Source organism: Salvelinus fontinalis, chromosome 36, assembly GCF_029448725.1.
Source record: "Salvelinus fontinalis isolate EN_2023a chromosome 36, ASM2944872v1, whole genome shotgun sequence".
NCBI lineage: Eukaryota > Metazoa > Chordata > Actinopteri > Salmoniformes > Salmonidae > Salvelinus > Salvelinus fontinalis.
The window spans coordinates 28,891,038-28,912,050 of NC_074700.1; the positions used below are offsets into that span (position 1 = coordinate 28,891,038).

At 45.6% G+C, this 21,013-nt stretch overlaps 1 protein-coding gene across 2 annotated transcripts in view; it reads right to left on the minus strand.

Annotated features, from left to right (window-relative positions):
• Positions 1 to 21,013, minus strand: part of LOC129835571 (SH3 domain-containing protein 19-like) — a 115,133-nt gene that overhangs the window by 39,884 nt on the left and 54,236 nt on the right. For both annotated transcript variants that reach the window (XM_055901267.1, XM_055901266.1), the window contains exons 5-8: positions 16,919 to 17,054; positions 16,386 to 16,557; positions 13,668 to 14,972; positions 1,886 to 2,357 (exon numbers count right to left, since the gene is read on the minus strand). In XM_055901267.1, the coding sequence (XP_055757242.1) occupies positions 1,886 to 2,357; positions 13,668 to 14,972; positions 16,386 to 16,557; positions 16,919 to 17,054 (2,085 nt within the window). The remainder of the gene's footprint in view (positions 1 to 1,885; positions 2,358 to 13,667; positions 14,973 to 16,385; positions 16,558 to 16,918; positions 17,055 to 21,013) is intronic.

The following is a 21,013-nucleotide window of genomic DNA, read 5'->3' on the forward strand; positions in this document are numbered from 1 at the left end:
GAGGACTATACAGTCTATCAGGAGTCACTAACCAAGAGGGCTATACAGTCTATCAGGAGTCACTAACCAAGAGGACTATACAGTCTATCAGGAGTCACTAACCAAGAGGACTATACAGTCTATCAGGAGTCACTAACCAAGAGGAGGACTATACAGTCTATCAGGAGTCACTAACCAAGAGGACTATACAGTCTATCAGGAGTCACTAACCAAGAGGACTATACAGTCTATCAGGAGTCACTAACCGAGAGGACTATACAGTCTATCAGGAGTCACTAACCAAGAGGACTATACAGTCTATCAGGAGTCACTAACCAAGAGGACTATACAGTCTATCAGGAGTCACTAACCAAGAGGACTATACAGTCTATCAGGAGTCACTAACCAAGAGGACTATACAGTCTATCAGGAGTCACTAACCAAGAGGACTATACAGTCTATCAGGAGTCACTAACCAAGAGGACTATACAGTCTATCAGGAGTCACTAACCAAGAGGACTATACAGTCTATCAGGAGTCACTAACCAAGAGGAGGACTATACAGTCTATCAGGAGTCACTAACCAAAAGGAGGACTATACAGTCTATCAGGAGTCACTAACCAAGAGGACTATACAGTCTATCAGGAGTCACTAACCAGGGAGGACTATACAGTCTATCAGGAGTCACTAACCAAGAGGAGGACTATACAGTCTATCAGGAGTCACTAACCAAGAGGACTATACAGTCTATCAGGAGTCACTAACCAAGAGGACTATACAGTCTATCAGGAGTCACTAACCAAGAGGAGGACTATACAGTCTATCAGGAGTCACTAACCAAGAGGACTATACAATCTATCAGGAGTCACTAACCAAGAGGACTATACAGTCTATCAGGAGTCACTAACCAAGAGGAGGACTATACAGTCTATCAGGAGTCACTAACCAAGAGGACTATACAGTCTATCAGGAGACACTAACCAAGGAGGACTATACAGTCTATCAGGAGTCACTAACCAAGAGGACTATACAGTCTATCAGGAGTCACTAACCAAGAGGACTATACAGTCTATCAGGAGTCACTAACCAAGAGGACTATACAGTCTATCAGGAGTCACTAACCGAGAGGACTATACAGTCTATCAGGAGTCACTAACCAAGAGGAGGACTATACAGTCTATCAGGAGTCACTAACCAAGAGGAGGACTATACAGTCTATCAGGAGTCACTAACCAAGAGGACTATACAGTCTATCAGGAGTCACTAACCAAGAGGAGGACTATACAGTCTATCAGGAGTCACTAACCAAGAGGAGGACTATACAGTCTATCAGGAGTCACTAACCAAGAGGACTATACAGTCTATCAGGAGTCACTAACCAAGAGGACTATACAGTCTATCAGGAGTCACTAACCAAGAGGACTATACAGTCTATCAGGAGTCACTAACCAAGAGGAGGACTATACAGTCTATCAGGAGTCACTAACCAAGAGGACTATACAGTCTATCAGGAGTCACTAACCAAGAGGAGGACTATACAGTCTATCAGGAGTCACTAACCAAGAGGAGGACTATACAGTCTATCAGGAGTCACTAACCAAGAGGACTATACAGTCTATCAGGAGTCACTAACCAAGAGGACTATACAGTCTATCAGGAGTCACTAACCAAGAGGACTATACAGTCTATCAGGAGTCACTAACCAAGAGGAGGACTATACAGTCTATCAGGAGTCACTAACCAAGAGGAGGACTATACAGTCTATCAGGAGTCACTAACCAAGAGGAGGACTATACAGTCTATCAGGAGTCACTAACCAAGAGGAGGACTATACAGTCTATCAGGAGTCACTAACCAAGAGGAGGACTATACACTCTATCAGGAGTCCAGGACACAGATACTTACCGAGGAGGAAGAGGAGGTTCAGACTCTGTGGAGACCGGTTGGGTTTTCCTTTGGACTGGGGCTGGGGGTAACGCTGGGGGTAACGCTGGGGGAGTAGACCGTACTGGGGCTGGGGGTAAGGCTGGGGGAGTAGATCCTACTGGGGCTGGGGTTAAGACTGGGGGAGTAGACCCCACTGGAGTTGGTGTTAAGACTGGGGGAGTAGATCCTACTGGGCCTGGGGTTAAGACTGGGGGAGTAGACCGCACTGGAGTTGGTGTTAAGACTGGGGGAGTAGATCCTACTGGGGCTGGGGGTAACGCTGGGGGTAAGACTGGGGGAGTAGACCCCACTGGAGCTGGTGTTAAGACTGGGGGAGTAGACCCCAGTGGAGATGGGGCTAAGGTTGGGGGAGTAGCCTGGACTGGAGCTGGAGTTAAGGTCTGGATGGAGGGTTTGGATGCCAGAGAAGGTCTCCTGTTCTCTGGTAGGGCTGTCCCAGACACAGGAAAGGGAGAGGAGAGGAGGGGAGGGGAGAGGAGAGGAGAGAGGATGGGGGGAGGGGAGGGGAGAGAGGAGGGGAGAGGAGGAGAGAGGAGGGGAGAGGAGAGAAGAGGAGAGGAGAGAGGAGGGGGGAGGGGAGAGAGGAGGGGAGAGGAGGGGAGAGGAGGGGAGAGGAGAGGAGAGAGGGGAGGGGAGAGGAGAGAGGGGAGGGGAGAGAGGGGAGAGGAGAGAGGGGAGAGGAGGGGAGAGGAGAGGAGAGAGGGGAGAGGGGAGAGGAGAGAGGAGAGAGGGGAGAGGAGGGGAGAGGAGAGAGGGGAGAGGAGAGAGGGGAGAGGAGAGAGGAGGGGAGAGGAGGGGGGAGGGGAGAGAGGAGGGGAGAGGAGAGAGGAGGGGGGAGGGGAGAGAGGAGAGGAGAGGAGAGAGGAGGGGGGAGGGGAGAGAGGAGGGGAGAGGAGAGAGGAGGGGGGAGGGGAGAGAGGAGGGGAGAGAGGAGGGGAGAGGAGAGAAGGGGAGAGGAGAGAGGAGGGGGGAGGGGGGGAGAGAGGAGAGAGGAGGGGAAAGAGGGAGGAGAGATAGGGGGAGAGGAGGGGAGAGGAGAGAGGAGGGGGGAGGGGAGAGGAGAGAAGAGGAGGGGAGAGAGGAGGGGATAGGAGAGGAGGGGAGAGGAGAGAGGAGGGGGGAGGGGGGGAGAGAGGAGAGAGGAGAGAGGAGGGGAGAGAGGAGGAGAGAGGAGAGAGGGGGGAAAGAGGGAGGAGAGATAGGGGGAGAGGAGGGGAGAGGAGAGAGGAGGGGGGAGGGGAGAGAGGAGGGGAGAGGAGAGAGGGGGGAAAGAGGGAGGAGATATAGGGGGAGAGGAGGGGAGAGGAGAGAGGAGGGGGGAGGGGAGAGGAGAGAGGAGGGGGGAGGAGAGAGGAGGGGGGAGGGGAGAGAGGAGGGGAGAGGAGAGAGGGGGGAAAGAGGGAGGAGAGATAGGGGGAGAGGAGGGGAGAGGAGAGAGGAGGGGGGAGGGGAGAGGAGAGAGGAGGGGGGAGGGGAGAGGAGAGAGGAGGGGAGAGAGGAGAGGAGAGAGGAGGGGGGAGGGGAGAGGAGAGAGGAGGGGGGAGGGGAGAGGAGAGAGGAGGGGAGAGAGGAGAGGAGAGAGGAGGGTTCAAAAACTATTTTAGTACATGCAATTACAGTCACAGTTAATAGTCATGTAAAGGTATGTGCATAATCACAGGAGGCTGTTGAGGGGAGGACGGCTCATAAAAGAACGGAGCAAATGGAATGGTATCAAATACACAGAAATGTTATCCAGTGTCTTCCTGAAAATATTCACAACCCTCGACTTATTCCACATTTTGTTGTTTTACAGCCTGAATTCATTTTTTATTTTATTTAACCTTTATTTAACTAGGCAAGTCAGTTAAGAACAAATTATCTTATTTACAATGACGGCCTACCAAAAGGTTAAAGACCACCTGCAGGGACCGGGGTTGGGATAAAAAATAAATAACATATAAATATAGGACAAAACAAACATCAGAACAAGAGAGACAACACAACACTACATAAAGAGAGACCTAAGACCACAACACAGCATGGCAGCAACACATGACAACACAGCATGGTAGCATCACAACATGGCAGCAACATGGTAGCAACACAACATGACAACAACATGGTAGCAACACAACATGACAACAACATGGTAGCAACACAACATGGTAGCAACACAACATGGTAGCAACACAACATGACAACAACATGGTAGCAACACAACATGACAACAACATGGTAGCAACACAACATGACAACAACATGGTAGCAACACAACATGACAACAACATGGTAGCAACACAACATGACAACATGGTAGCAACACAACATGGTAGCAACACAACATGGTAGCAACATGGTAGCAACACAACATGACAACAACATGGTAGCAACACAACATGACAACAACATGGTAGCAACACAACATGGTAGCAACACAACATGACAACAACATGGTAGCAACACAACATGACAACAACATGGTAGCAACACAACATGACAACAACATGGTAGCAAAACAACATGGTAGCAACACAACATGACAACAACATGGTAGCAACACAACATGACAACAACATGGTAGCAACACAGCATGGTAGCAACACAACATGACAACAACATGGTAGCAACACAACATGACAACAACATGGTAGCAACACAACATGACAACAACATGGTAGCAACACAACATGACAACAACATGGTAGCAACACAACATGACAACAACATGGTAGCAACACAACATGACAACAACATGGTAGCAACACAACATGGTAGCAACACAACATGACAACAACATGGTAGCAACACAACATGACAACAACATGGTAGCAAAACAACATGACAACAACATGGTAGCAAAACAACATGGCAGCAACATGGTAGCAACACAACATGGTAGCAACACAACATGACAACAACATGGTAGCAACACAACATGGTAGCAACACAACATGACAACAACATGGTAGCAACACAACATGGTAGCAAAACAACATGACAACAACATGGTAGCAACACAACATGGCAGCAACATGGTAGCAACACAACATGGCAGCAACACAACATGACAACAACATGGTAGCAACACAACATGGTAGCAACACAACATGACAACAACATGGTAGCAACACAACATGACAACAACATGGTAGCAACACAACATGACAACAACATGGTAGCAACACAACATGACAACAACATGGTAGCAGCACAACATGGTAGCAACATGGTAGCAACACAACATGACAACAACATGGTAGCAACACAACATGACAACAGCATGGTAGCAACACAACATGACAACAACATGGTAGCAAAACAACATGGTAGCAACACAACATGGTAGCAACACAACATGACAACAACATGGTAGCAACACAACATGACAACAACATGGTAGCAAAACAACATGGCAGCAACACAACATGGTACAAACATTATTGGGCGCAGACATCAACACAAAGGGCAAGAAGGTAGAGACAAAATGGATCAAATATTTATTTTCTCACCCATCTACACACAATATCCCATAATGACAAAGTGAAAACATGTTTAAAATAAATTTTTGCAAATTTATTGAAAATGAAATATATAAATATCAAATTTAAATAAGTATTCACACCCCTGAGTCAATACATGTCAGAATCACTTTGGCAGCGATTACAGCTGGGAGTCTTTCTGGTTAAGTCTGTAAGAGCGATTACAGCTGTGAGTCTTTCTGGGTAAGTCTCTAAGAGCTGTGAGTCTTTCTGGGTAATTCTCTAAGAGCTGTGAGTCTTTCTGGTTAAGTCTCTAAGAGCTTTGCACACACCTGGATTGTACAATATTTGCCCGTTATTCTTTTAAAAATTCTTTAAGCTCTGTCAAGTTGGTTGTTGATCATGGCTAGACAGCCATTATTTTCAAATCTTGCCATAGATTTTCAAGGCAATTTAAGTCCAAACTGTAACTATGCCACTCAGGAACAATCAATGTCATCTTGGTAATCAACTCCAGTGTATATTTAACCTTGTGTTTTAGGTTATTGTCCTGCTGAAAGGTGAATTTCAAATCAAATTGAATTTGTCACAAGCTCCGAATACAACCTTACTGTGAAAAGCCCCTAACCAACAATGCAGTTCAAGAAATAGAGTTAATAAAATATTTTATAATAAACTAAAGTAAAAAATAAAATAAAAAGTAACACAAAATAACAATAACGAATACAGGGGGGTACAGGTTAGTGGAGGTAATTTGTAAATGTAGGTAGGGGTAAAGTGACTATGCTAATAGTCCTACCTTACCTGCAAATAAAGTGGTCAATGTAAATAGTCCAGGTGGCCATTTTATTAATTGTTCTTATGGCTTGGGGATAGAAGCTGTTAAGGAGCCTTTTGGACCTAGACTTGGAGCTCTGATTCTCGTCTCCCAGTGTCTGTTGGAAAGCAGACTGAACCAGGTTGTCCACTAGGATTTTTTCCTGCTGTATTCTGTTTATTTTTATATTTTATTTATTTTTTATGACTGATTTAAAAAACATTTTTATTTGGACTTTATTTTTTTTTTACTTTTATCTTTGACCATCATTATATCCCCCGCCCAGCAACGCCAGTTCCACATCCCAACCCCCATCCCATCTATCTCTGCTGGCCACCCTCAGCCCATCCCATCTATCTCTGTTGGCCACCCTCAGCTTCCCTCAGCCCATCCCATCTATCTCTGCTGGCCACCCTCAGCTTCCCTCAGCCCATCCCATCTATCTCTGCTGGCCACCCTCAGCTTCCCTCAGCCCATCCCATCTATCTCTGCTGGCCACCCTCAGCTTCCCTCAGCCCATCCCATCTATCTCTGCTGGCCACCCTCGGCCCATCCCATCCATCTCTGCTGGACACCCTCAGCCCATCCCATCTATCTCTGCTGGACACCCTCGGCCCATCCCATCTATCTCTGCTGGTCACCCACTTCCTGTTTCTACGCAACACATATCTTTCAACTATGCTGTGATGTTTAACGTACAATTTCAATCTATCTAATCGAATAGAATCCACAGTTTGTGAGTTGAAGATAAATACTTTTACTAAGAGTATTAGTATGTTAGTAATTGACTGACCCGGTCTCTCCAGATCTCCTAACAGTACTATTTCTAGGGTCAATTTTAGATCAATGCTATGGATTTTCAGCCATTCCTGAACCTGGGACCAGAAACAGGCTACCTGAGGGCAATACCAAAATAAATGGTCTATTGATTCTGTATCCTCACAACAACATCTGCAGAGTTCCAATGATTTTATGCCCCAAATATTCAACATTTTGTTGCTGGCAAGAATTCTATATAATAATTTTAGCTAAAAAGTATGAAGTCTTGAATCTTGCGTTGTTTTATATATCAACTCATATATCACCCTTTACCATGGAGTCAGTACATCAACAATCTCCTCCCAACTATTTTACAATCTGTATGGCACAGTTGTCAACATTCTGGTCCTCAAATGAAACTGGTGTAATTTCCTATTTATGCTATTTTTATTCCTCTGCCAGTTTTGATCCTTTATATTTGGCAGACAGACCAGTTCCCTACCTCCTCCCGCTGCCACCCGCCTCGTCCATTTTGGGGGTAATGCTGTAATCAATTGGTTGTACTCTTGGATTGAGCAGACCTTCCTGTACAATTCTGATAACTCCATGAAGGACATAACTCTACCATTACAATTTACAATATCATTTAATAACAAAATACCCTTTCCAAACATCTTTCCCATAAATACAGGTATTTTATCAACCAGCACATTTGAGTTCAGCCATAATATTTGTTGTAATATTTGTTCTATCTTTTCAGGGGGATGAAACTGAAATTGTAACCAGCTCTGTAATGCTTGTTTGAAAAAGAGAGACACTTTGAAAAAGTATCATTTTCAATTTCTCGAAAATGAGACATGGCAATCTGCACAAAGGCAAAAATACAATTTTTAAACAATGGATGAGCTTTTCTTATTAATCTACTTGAGAACCATTTAGGGTTAAAATAAAACTTTTGAATGAGTGTTGCTTTTAGAGAGAGGTTTAGTGCTTTTATATTTAATAATCTCAACCCACCCAGTTTATATTCATTATATAGATAGGCATGTTTTATTTCATCTGGTTTAGCGTTCCAGATAAAGCAAAATATTTTTTGCTCATAAGATTTGAAAAACAAATCATCAGGAGTAGACAGCACCATAAGTAAGTGAGTAAACTGAGATTTGACTAAGGAGTTAATCAGGGCAATTTTTCCATAAATACACAGGTATTTACCTCTCCATGGTTGCAGGATCTTGTCTATTTTTACAAGTTTTCTATTGAAATTCATTGTGGAGAGCTTATTTAAACTGCAGGGTAATGTAAAAGTTGTATTTTTTTAAGATCCAATACGTAATATTGTACACTTATCATAATTAGGTTTTAGTCCAGAGAGTACAGAAAAGTTATCTAGATCTTCAATGAGACATTGCAGGGATCTAGCTTGCGGACTTAATATAAAACTTGAGTCGTCGACATACATGGACACCTTTGTTTTTAAGCCTTGGATTTCTAATCCTCTAATGTTGTTATTGGATCTGATTTTAATAGCGAGCATTTCGATGGCCATAACGAATAGATATGGTGACAGCGGACACCCTTGTTTAACTCATCCTGACAATTCAAAACTCTGAGAAGTAGCCGTTATTTACTATTTTACACCTGGTGTTGCCATACATTATTTTTACCAATTTTATAAGCGAATCACCGAAATTGAAAAAAATCCAGACATTTATATATAAAATAATTTATAAATAAAAAGGCCTTTTCAAAATCCGCTATAAATACCATTCCTGGCTTCTTAGATTTTTCATGATGTTCTATTATTTCTAGTAGTTGTCGTATATTATTTCCAATGTATCATCCATGTAAAAAACCTGTCTGATCAGGATGAACAATACCTGGTAAAACCCTTTTAATTCAGAGTGCTATGCATTTTGCTAGTATTTTTGCATCACAACATTGAAGTGTAAGGGGCCTCCAGTTTTTTAGATAGACTGGGTCTTTATATTTGCCATCTGGGTCTTGTTTTAATAATAGAGAAATCAGACCTTCCTGCTGAGTACCTGACAGACTACCATTTCTATAGGAGTAGTTAGAACAATCTAACAATGGAGCTTTTAGTATATCAAAAAAAGGCTTGATGTACCTCTATCGGTATGCCATCAAGCCCTGGGGTTTTTCGAGACTGAAAGGATTTAATACCCTCAAAAAGTTCTTCCTCTGTAATTTGGCCTTTGCACTGATCTTTCTGTACATTTGTTAATTTTCCATTTTTTATATTATTTGGAAATAATTCCTTACCGTAATCTTCATTCAGTGGGAGAGGATGAGATGGAAAATAATTAGCTTCCTCTCTTAAAATAACATTCGGAGAATCATAGATGACTCTGTCTTCAGCAACAAGTTTCTGCAAATTATTTTTGTTAGTGTTCCTGTATTGGAGATTCAGGAAGAATTTTGTGCATTTTTCTCCATATTCCATCCAGTTTGCTTTATTTTTGTAATAGATTACATTAGATCGTACTGGAATAAGTTCCTCAAGTTCTTTTTGTCCTCTAACTTATTTTGTATCTCTGTAGTATCATTTTTATTAGGTTATTAGTTCATGGATTTCCCTTGTTAGTCTTGTCTCTTTAGCCAGAAACTGCTTTTTTATTATTGATGAATATTGAATTGAATGACCCCTGAAGGTACATTTAAAGGTATGCCAGACAATACGGGGATTTGCTAAACCTATATTGGAAAAATTCAGTTATAAATTCTTATTTTTAACTAACTTGTCTTCCAGTAAATTTGGATAAAATTTCCAATATCCCCGTCCACGTAAAAAAACTATAAGAGTTATGTGAAGACCAATTAGATGATGATCCGATCGCATTCTGTCTCCTATTAAAACTGTTTAAATCTTTGATGCAAGAGAGAGAGAGACAAGAAAGTAGTCAAGACGACTAGCTTGATTAAGTCTCCTCCATGTATATCTCACTAGGTATTCCATTTCTTTTTATCCCAAAAAACTCCCTAGTCCTTACCGATGACAAGCATACCCATAACATGACGTAGCCACCACCATGCTAGAAAATATGAAGAGTGTTACTCAGTGATGACAGCACATAGTCTATTAATGGGGTAAATCTAACTCAGTGCTCTGTTGGGTTTGCCCCAAACATAACGCTTTGTATTCAGGACATAAAGTTCCATTCATTGCCACATTTTTTTCAGTTTTACTTTAGTGCCTTATTGCAAACAGGATGCATGTTTTAGAATATTTATATTCTGCCCAGGCTTCCTTCTGTTCACTCTGTCATTTAGGTTAGTATTGTGGAGTAACTACAATGTTGTTGATCCATCCTCAGTTTTCTCCTATCACAGCCATTAAACTCTGGAACTGTTTTAAAGTCACCTTTGGCCTCATGATGAAATCCCAGAGTGGTTTCCTTCCTCTCCGGCAACTGAGTTAGGAAGGACACCTGTATCTTTGTAGTGACTGGGTGTATTGATACACCATCCAAAGTGTAAGTAGTACCATGCTCAAAGGGATATTCAATGTCTGCTATCTACCAATAGGTGCCCTTCTCTGCGAGGCATTAGAAAACCTCCCTGGTCTTTGTGGTTGAATCTGTGTTTGAAATTCACTGCTCGACTGAGGGACCTTACAGATAATTATATGTGTGGGGTACAGAGATGAGGCAGTCATTCAAAAAACCATGTTAAACACTATTATTGCACACAGAATGAGTCCATGCAACTTATTATGTGACTTGTTAAGACATTTTTTATTCCTGAACTTATTTAACTCTCTCTCTAGGCCGTCATTGTAAATAATAATTTGTTCTTATTAACTGACTTGCCTCGTTAAACAAAGGTTAAATTTAAAAAATATATATAAAAAAAAAATAAGCTTGCCATAACAAAAGGGTTGTTGAACACTTATTGACTCAAAAACATTTCAGCTTTTCATTTTTTATTAATTTGTAAATATTTTCTAAAAAGTTCCACTTTGACATGTGGGGTAGTCAGTGTGTGTGTGTGTGTGTGTGTGTGTGTGTGTGTGTGTGTGTGTGTGTGTGTGTGTGTGTGTGTGTGTGTGTGTGTGTGTAGGCCAGTGACAACATCTCAATGTAATCTATTTTAAATTCAGGCTGTAACAGAACAACATGTGGAGGAAGTAAACAGGTACTTCTCTGAATGCTCTGTATGTCATTTCCTCTCCAGTCATTACCCCGAGCCGATCCTCCCAAATTAGGGTACCACCAACCTCCTGTGGCATAACTGAGGTTTTCAAACTGAAACTGACACACACCCACACCAGGGGCTGTTCACACACAATCATGACATTTTTTGTTGGGTTTCACATGGTGGGTTGAGTAACAAATTATGACTCTCGCACGTTCTCTAAACACTATGTTTGATGAAAACAACTCCGTTAGCAGGCTATCACACTTCTCAGTTAGCCTGCTATCACACTTCTCAGTTAGCAGGCTATCACACTGCTCAGTTAGCAGGCTATCACACTGCTCAGTTAGCAGGCTATCACACTGCTCAGTTAGCAGGCTATCACACTGCTCAGTTAGCAGGCTATCACACTGCTCAGTTAGCAGGCTATCACACTGCTCAGTTAGCAGGCTATCACACTGCTCAGTTAGCCTGCTATCACACTGCTCAGTTAGCCTGCTATCACACTGCTCAGTTAGCAGGCTATCACACTGCTCAGTTAGCCTGCTATCACACTGCTCAGTTAGCCTGCTATCACACTGCTCAGTTAGCCTGCTATCACACTGCTCAGTTAGCCTGCTATCACACTGCTCAGTTAGCCTGCTATCACACTGCTCAGTTAGCCTGCTATCACACTGCTCAGTTAGCAGGCTATCACACTGCTCAGTTAGCAGGCTATCACACTTCTCAGTTAGCAGGCTATCACACTGCTCAGTTAGCAGGCTATCACACTGCTCAGTTAGCAGGCTATCACACTGCTCAGTTAGCAGGCTATCACACTGCTCAGTTAGCAGGCTATCACACTGCTCAGTTAGCAGGCTATCACACTGCTCAGTTAGCAGGCTATCACACTGCTCAGTTAGCAGGCTATCACACTGCTCAGTTAGCAGGCTATCACACTGCTCAGTTAGCAGGCTATCACACTGCTCAGTTAGCAGGCTATCACACTGCTCAGTTAGCAGGCTATCACACTGCTCAGTTAGCAGGCTATCACACTGCTCAGTTAGCAGGCTATCACACTGCTCAGTTAGCAGGCTATCACACTGCTCAGTTAGCAGGCTATCACACTGCTCAGTTAGCAGGCTATCACACTGCTCAGTTAGCCTGCTATCACACTGCTCAGTTAGCAGGCTATCACACTGCTCAGTTAGCAGGCTATCACACTGCTCAGTTAGCAGGCTATCACACTGCTCAGTTAGCAGGCTATCACACTTCTCAGTTAGCAGGCTATCACACTTCTCAGTTAGCAGGCTATCACACTTCTCAGTTAGCAGGCTATCACACTGCTCAGTTAGCAGGCTATCACACTGCTCAGTTAGCAGGCTATCACACTGCTCAGTTAGCAGGCTATCACACTGCTCAGTTAGCAGGCTATCACACTGCTCAGTTAGCAGGCTATCACACTGCTCAGTTAGCAGGCTATCACACTGCTCAGTTAGCAGGCTATCACACTGCTCAGTTAGCAGGCTATCACACTGCTCAGTTAGCAGGCTATCACACTGCTCAGTTAGCAGGCTATCACACTGCTCAGTTAGCAGGCTATCACACTGCTCAGTTAGCAGGCTATCACACTGCTCAGTTAGCAGGCTATCACACTGCTCAGTTAGCAGGCTATCACACTGCTCAGTTAGCAGGCTATCACACTGCTCAGTTAGCAGGCTATCACACTGCTCAGTTAGCAGGCTATCACACTGCTCAGTTAGCAGGCTATCACACTGCTCAGTTAGCATGCTATCACACTGCTCAGTTAGCATGCTATCACACTGCTCAGTTAGCCTGCTATCACACTGCTCAGTTAGCCTGCTATCACACTGCTCAGTTAGCCTGCTATCACACTGCTCAGTTAGCCTGCTATCACACTGCTCAGTTAGCATGCTATCACACTGCTCAGTTAGCATGCTATCACACTTCTCAGTTAGCATGCTATCACACTTCTCAGTTAGCATGCTATCACACTGCTCAGTTAGCATGCTATCACACTGCTCAGTTAGCATGCTATCACACTGCTCAGTTAGCATGCTATCACACTGCTCAGTTAGCAGGCTATCACACTTCTCAGTTAGCAGGCTATCACACTTCTCAGTTAGCAGGCTATCACACTGCTCAGTTAGCAGGCTATCACACTGCTCAGTTAGCAGGCTATCACACTTCTCAGTTAGCAGGCTATCACACTTCTCAGTTAGCAGGCTATCACACTTCTCAGTTAGCAGGCTATCACACTTCTCAGTTAGCAGGCTATCACACTTCTCAGTTAGCAGGCTATCACACTGCTCAGTTAGCAGGCTATCACACTGCTCAGTTAGCAGGCTATCACACTTCTCAGTTAGCAGGCTATCACACTTCTCAGTTAGCAGGCTATCACACTTCTCAGTTAGCAGGCTATCACACTTCTCAGTAGGCAGGCTATCACACTTCTCAGTTAGCAGGCTATCACACTTCTCAGTTAGCATGCTATCACACTTCTCAAAACACAACATAGGTAGCTTAGTGCTGCTTTACACACACTTACCGCTCGCTCGACCGGATGACGTCATGGCAGTGGGCTTCTGAGCAACACTTGGTCTAGTGTTGGTGCTGTGGAGGTCTCCAGAGGGTCTAGTCCTGGGTGCTACCGGAGGTCTGGGAGGAGGACAGGGGATCGGGGGGGTCCCCTCTGTCTGCCCCGCCTGGCGGTCTGGTCTTTGGGGTTCAGAGGGGGGCTTTCTAGGGAGCATGGGTCGGGGTGCAGGGATTGGGACAATAGGGTTAAGGACAGGGGTACTTGATGTGGTCTTAATCGGATTGGGAGAGGGGTCACTGGGTTTGGGAGAGGGGTCACTGGGTTTGGGAGAGGGGTCACTGGGTTTGGGAGATGGGTCACTGGGTTTGGGAGAGGGGTCACTGGGTTTGGGAGAGGGGTCACTGGGTTTGGGAGAGGGGTCACTGGGTTTGGGAGAGGGGTCACTGGATTTGGGCTGTGCGGTGGTTGTATCAACAGTCAAGTTCACGGCGATCGCCACCGAGCCTCCTCCTTGCCAGACTCCTTTGCAGGATGTCTTGGTGGCGAGGGAGGGTTTAGGGGCGATGGGAGGGGCCGGTTTGGACGGGGCCTGGACTCGGTGACGGGGTTCAGGTCTCCCCCGCCCTAGCAACGCGCCGTTGTCTCCATGGCTACCGTGGTCCTCTGCCTGTTGCTGCTGCTCGAAGGCTTGTATCCTGGCTCTCAGAGTACTCATATCTTCCTCCTCTTCTTCTTCTTCTCCCGATTCGCTCTCACTGTTGTCGTTGCTATGGTGATCAGGGAAGCCCCAATCGTCAGAGCTGAAGGCGTCCAGGAGCTCCTGAAGGTACTTCCCCTCCTGATAACTCACTTCCTGGTTCTCTGTGACCTCACTTTCTGTCTGTCCCAGCCTCACCAGGGTCTGAACCTTGACCTCTCGCTTGATTGGTCGAAGGCTATTCTTCGTGCGAGGGTGTGGCCTGGGCCGGGTATGAAGCGGAGGAGGGGAGGAGGGAGTTGTCAAGGCAACAGTGGAATGAGGGGGTGGGACCGAGGAGGACTGCACCCATTGGTCGGTCTGGCTGCCAGACGCAAAGGTCAGAGGTGAGAAAGAATCAGAGGTCAAGAGATCACTATGAAACGCTGCTGGTCTGGTGTTCTCGGTGTGTCTGCTGGTCGGAGTGTGTGTGTGTAGTGCCGGACTGTCTTCTAGGAAGAGGAGAGGGTCGACAGTAGCAGTAGCAGCTCCCGCCGTGTCATCAACGTGCGACGGCGTGTCATCAGGTTTGGATATAAAGGGAAAAGAAGGTCTGGGAGGCTTTGGAGCTCTGGTGGCTACAAACAAACACCAATTCACACATTAAAGCAACACGCACCAGTACAAGGAGGATGAATTTGACTTAATGTCAGATTTTGAACCCCAAAACAGCCTCTCAACATTGAACTAATCCACAGACCAAAACAGCCTCTCAACATTGAACTAATCCACAGACCAAAACAGCCTCTCAACATTGAACTAATCCACAGACCAAAACAGCCTCTCAACATTGAACAAATCCACAGACCAAAACAGCCTCAACATTGAACTAATCCACAGACCAAAACAGCCTCAACATTGAACTAATCCACAGACCAAAACAGCCTCTCAACATTGAACTAATCCACAGACCAAAACAGCCTCAACATTGAACTAATCCACAGACCAAAACAGCCTCTCAACATTGAACTAATCCACAGACCAAAACAGCCTGAACATTGAACTAATCCACAGACCAAAACAGCCTCAACATTGAACTAATCCACAGACCAAAACAGCCTCAACATTGAACTAATCCACAGACCAAAACAGCCTCTCAACATTGAACTAATCCACAGACCAAAACAGCCTCTCAACATTGAACTAATCCACAGACCAAAACAGCCTGAACATTGAACTAATCCACAGACCAAAACAGCCTCAACATTGAACTAATCCACAGACCAAAACAGCCTCTCAACATTGAACTAATCCACAGACCAAAACAGCCTCAACATTGAACTAATCCACAGACCAAAACAGCCTCTCAACATTGAACTAATCCACAGACCAAAACAGCCTGAACATTGAACTAATCCACAGACCAAAACAGCCTCAACATTGAACTAATCCACAGACCAAAACAGCCTCAACATTGAACTAATCCACAGACCAAAACAGCCTCTCAACATTGAACTAATCCACAGACCAAAACAGCCTCTCAACATTGAACTAATCCACAGACCAAAACAGCCTGAACATTGAACTAATCCACAGACCAAAACAGCCTCAACATTGAACTAATCCACAGACCAAAACAGCCTCTCAACATTGAACTAATCCACAGACCAAAACAGCCTCAACATTGAACTAATCCACAGACCAAAACAGCCTGAACATTGAACTAATCCACAGACCAAAACAGCCTCAACATTGAACTAATCCACAGACCAAAACAGCCTCAACATTGAACTAATCCACAGACCAAAACAGCCTGAACATTGAACTAATCCACAGACCAAAACAGCCTCAACATTGAACTAATCCACAGACCAAAACAGCCTCAACATTGAACTAATCCACAGACCAAAACAGCCTCAACATTGAACTAATCCACAGACCAAAACAGCCTCAACATTGAACTAATCCACAGACCAAAATAGAATTCTCAGAACTGATTAATAGACTATGGGGCTTGTCAACCTCCCCGCCCACTCCTCCCCCTCTCTTACCCACAGAGCCTCTCTGGACTGGGGCGTGACTGTGGGTTGGAACTGAGGATTCTGGTCCGGTGTCCGTCTGCGTGGCGATGGTAGTCGTGGAGACGGAAGACGAGGAGAGAGGCAACACTTGATCCTGTTCCTGGCTCTTCTCTCTAATCACCTCATCGTAGGAGGGGGGAGGCTGGCGGAGGGAAGAGCGAGAAGAGGGAAAACAAAACTATTCATGACTCACATCCGAAAAAAACACAGATTACTGCCAAGTCATCCGATTCGACCCCAACGTGTGTCAAGGGATAAACACAGGGAACGTATTTACAGGAGGAGTTGAAAACCACGACAGGTTTTGACTAGGGTTGGGCAATGTCAACCTTTGTCTGTGGTGATTATCATAAAACACCCCCACCACACAAAAAAGTTAAATTCAAATTCAAATAAAAATTATAATAGTGATTATAATAGTCCCAGTCGGTAGTCACGTAATAATAATATGAAATTCCCCTCGACCACAAATTGACGGAAAACCAACATTCAGGGTTAGTTACCTGTATAGTAGGAGGTATACTACTGCCCCAGATCTGAGCGGCGGGAGGAGGAGGAGGAGGGAATCCCCCAGAAGCCCCGGGGAACCAGGTATTAGACACCAGTGGCTCTGCTGAAAGGATGGTGATCTCTGGACGCCTGGCGTAGAGACACAACACATAGAGAGGACATGAGCATAGAGCTAGGACAACATAGAGAGGACATGAGCATAGAGCAAGGACAACATAGAGAGGATATAATCATAGAGCTAGGACAACATAGAGGATATCATCATAGAGCTAGGACAACATAGAGAGGGTATCATCATAGAGCTAGGACAACAGAGACGATAACATCATAGAGCTAGGACAACATAGAGAGGATATCATCATAGAGCTAGGACAACATAGAGAGGATATCATCATAGAGCTAGGACAACATAGAGAGGATATCATCATAGAGCTAGGACAACATAGAGAGGATATCATCATAGAGCTAGGACAACAGAGAGGATATCATCATAGAGAGGATATCATCATAGAGCTAGGACAACAGAGAGAGGATATCATCATAGAGCTAGGACAACATAGAGAGGATATCATCATAGAGAGGATATCATCATAGAGCTAGGACAACAGAGAGGATATCATCATAGAGCTAGGACAACATAGAGAGGGTATCATCATAGAGCTAGGACAACATAGAGGATATCATCATAGAGCTAGGACAACATAGAGAGGGTATCATCATAGAGCTAGGACAACAGAGACGATAACATCATAGAGCTAGGACAACATAGAGAGGATATCATCATAGAGCTAGGACAACATAGAGAGGATATCATCATAGAGCTAGGACAACAGAGAGGATATCATCATAGAGCTAGGACAACATAGAGAGGATATCATCATAGAGCTAGGACAACAGAGAGGATATCATCATAGAGCTAGGACAACAGAGAGGATATCATCATAGAGCTAGGACAACATAGAGAGGATATCATCATAGAGCTAGGACAACAGAGAGGATATCATCATAGAGCTAGGACAACAGAGAGGATATCATCATAGAGCTAGGACAACATAGAGAGGATATCATCATAGAGCTAGGACAACATAGAGAGGATATCATTATAGAGCTAGGACAACATAGAGAGGATATCATCATAGAGCTAGGACAACATAGAGAGGATATCATCATAGAGCTAGGACAACAGAGAGGATATCATCATAGAGCTAGGACAACAGAGAGGATATCATCATAGAGCTAGGACAACAGAGAGGATATCATCATAGAGCTAGGACAACATAGAGAGGGTATCAACCTGATAGAGAAATAGAAAATAAAGATATATACATGTAACTGACAAAATAAAGGAAACACTTGCATAGTGTCTTAACGGGTAGGAAGCAGGGGTTGGCACCCAGATTATTATATTCCTGAACAGAACCTTTATTGTTTGGGGTTCCGTTCCACTGATCCAAACAGCAAAATAAAGTTCTGTACCGGTTCTGAACCCCCAAAAATACTGGTTCATTTATAGTTCCTTTCTGTCCCTGTTGAAATCTCTGAAATCTGTTTTTTTTTCTGTATAGGAAAGTCATTAAGCATCACAATGACACACAAACACACTCACTGTGCAGCCAGTCACTAGGGACAGACCAGTGTAGGACAGACCAGTGTTGGACAGCCAGTCACTATGTACAGAGCAGTGTTGGACAGCCAGTCACTAGGGACAGACCAGTGTAGGACAGACCAGTGTTGGACAGCCAGTCACTAGGGACAGACCAGTGTAGGACAGACCAGTGTTGGACAGCCAGTCACTAGGGACAGACCAGTGTAGGACAGATCAGTGTTGGACAGCCAGTCACTAGGGACAGACCAGTGTAGGACAGCCAGTCACTATGGACAGACCAGTGTTGGACAGACCAGTGTAGGACAGCCAGTCACTATGGACAGACCAGTGTTGGACAGACCAGTGTAGGACAGCCAGTCACTATGGACAGACCAGTGTGGACAGCCAGTCACTAGGGACAGACCAGTGTTGGACAGCCAGTCACTAGGGACAGACCAGTGTTGGACAGCCAGTCACTAGGGACAGACCAGTGTTGGACAGACCAGTGTTGGACAGCCAGTCACTAGGGACAGACCAGTGTAGGACAGCCAGTCACTATGGACAGACCAGTGTAGGACAGCCAGTCACTAGGGACAGACCAGTGTTGGACAGCCAGTCACTAGGGACAGACCAGTGTTGGACAGACAGTCACTATGGACAGACCAGTGTAGGACAGCCAGTCAATATGGACGGACCAGTGTAGGACAGCCAGTCACTAGGGACAGACCAGTGTTGGACAGCCAGTCACTAGGGACAGACCAGTGTAGGACAGCCAGTCACTAGGGACAGACCAGTGTTGGACAGACAGTCACTATGGACAGACCAGTGTTGGACAGACCAGTGTTGGACAGCCAGTCACTAGGGACAGACCAGTGTTGGACAGCCAGTCACTAGGGACAGACCAGTGTTGGACAGCCAGTCACTAGGGACAGACCAGTGTTGGACAGCCAGTCACTAGGGACAGACCAGTGTTGGACAGCCAGTCACTAGGGACAGACCAGTGTAGGACAGATCAGTGTTGGACAGCCAGTCACTATGGACAGACCAGTGTAGGACAGATCAGGGTTGGACAGCCAGTCACTATGGACAGACCAGTGTTGAACAGCCAGTCACTATGGACAGACCAGTGTTGGACAGCCAGTCACTAGGGACAGACCAGTGTAGGACAGCCAGTCACTAGGGACAGACCAGTGTTGGACAGCCAGTCACTATGTACAGACCAGTGTTGGACAGCCAGTCACTAGGGACAGACCAGTGTTGGACAGCCAGTCACTAGGGACAGACCAGTGTAGGACAGCCAGTCACTAGGGACAGACCAGTGTAGGACAGCCAGTCACTATGGACAGACCAGTGTAGGACAGACCAGTGTTGGACAGCCAGTCACTAGGGACAGACCAGTGTAGGACAGATCAGTGTTGGACAGCCAGTCACTAGGGACAGACCAGTGTTGGACAGCCAGTCACTAGGGACAGACCAGTGTGGACAGCCAGTCACTAGGGACAGACCAGTGTTGGACAGCCAGTCACTAGGGACAGACCAGTGTTGGACAGCCAGTCACTAGGGACAGACCAGTGTGGACAGCCAGTCACTAGGGACAGACCAGTGTTGGACAGCCAGTCACTATGGACAGACCAGTGTGGACAGCCAGTCACTAGGGACAGACCAGTGTTGGACAGCCAGTCACTAGGGACAGACCAGTGTGGACAGCCAGTCACTATGTACAGACCAGTGTTGGACAGCCAGTCACTAGGGACAGACCAGTGTTGGACAGCCAGTCACTAGGGACAGACCAGTGTAGGACAGCCAGTCACTATGGACAGACCAGTGTAGGACAGACCAGTGTTGGACAGACCAGTGTTGGACAGCCAGTCACTATGTACAGACCAGTGTTGGACAGCCAGTCACTAGGGACAGACCAGTGTTGGACAGCCAGTCACTAGGGACAGACCAGTGTAGGACAGCCAGTCACTAGGGACAGACCAGTGTAGGACAGCCAGTCACTAGGGACAGCCCAGTGTAGGACAGACCAGTGTTGGACAGCCAGTCACTAGGGACAGACCAGTGTTGGACAGCCAGTCACTAGGGACAGACCAGTGTAGGACAGCCAGTCACTAGGGACAGACCAGTGTTGGACAGCCAGTCACTAGGGACAGACCAGTGTAGGACAGCCAGTCACTATGTACAGACCAGTGTTGGACAGCCAGTCACTAGGGACAGACCAGTGTTGGACAGCCAGTCACTAGGGACAGACCAGTGTAGGACAGCCAGTCACTATGGACAGACCAGTGTAGGACAGCCAGTCACTAGGGACAGACCAGTGTTGGACAGCCAGTCACTATGTACAGACCAGTGTTGGACAGCCAGTCACTAGGGACAGACCAGTGTAGGACAGACCAGTGTTGGACAGCCAGTCACTAGGGACAGACCAGTGTTGGACAGCCAGTCACTATGGACAGACCAGTGTTGGACAGCCAGTCACTAGGGACAGACCAGTGTTGGACAG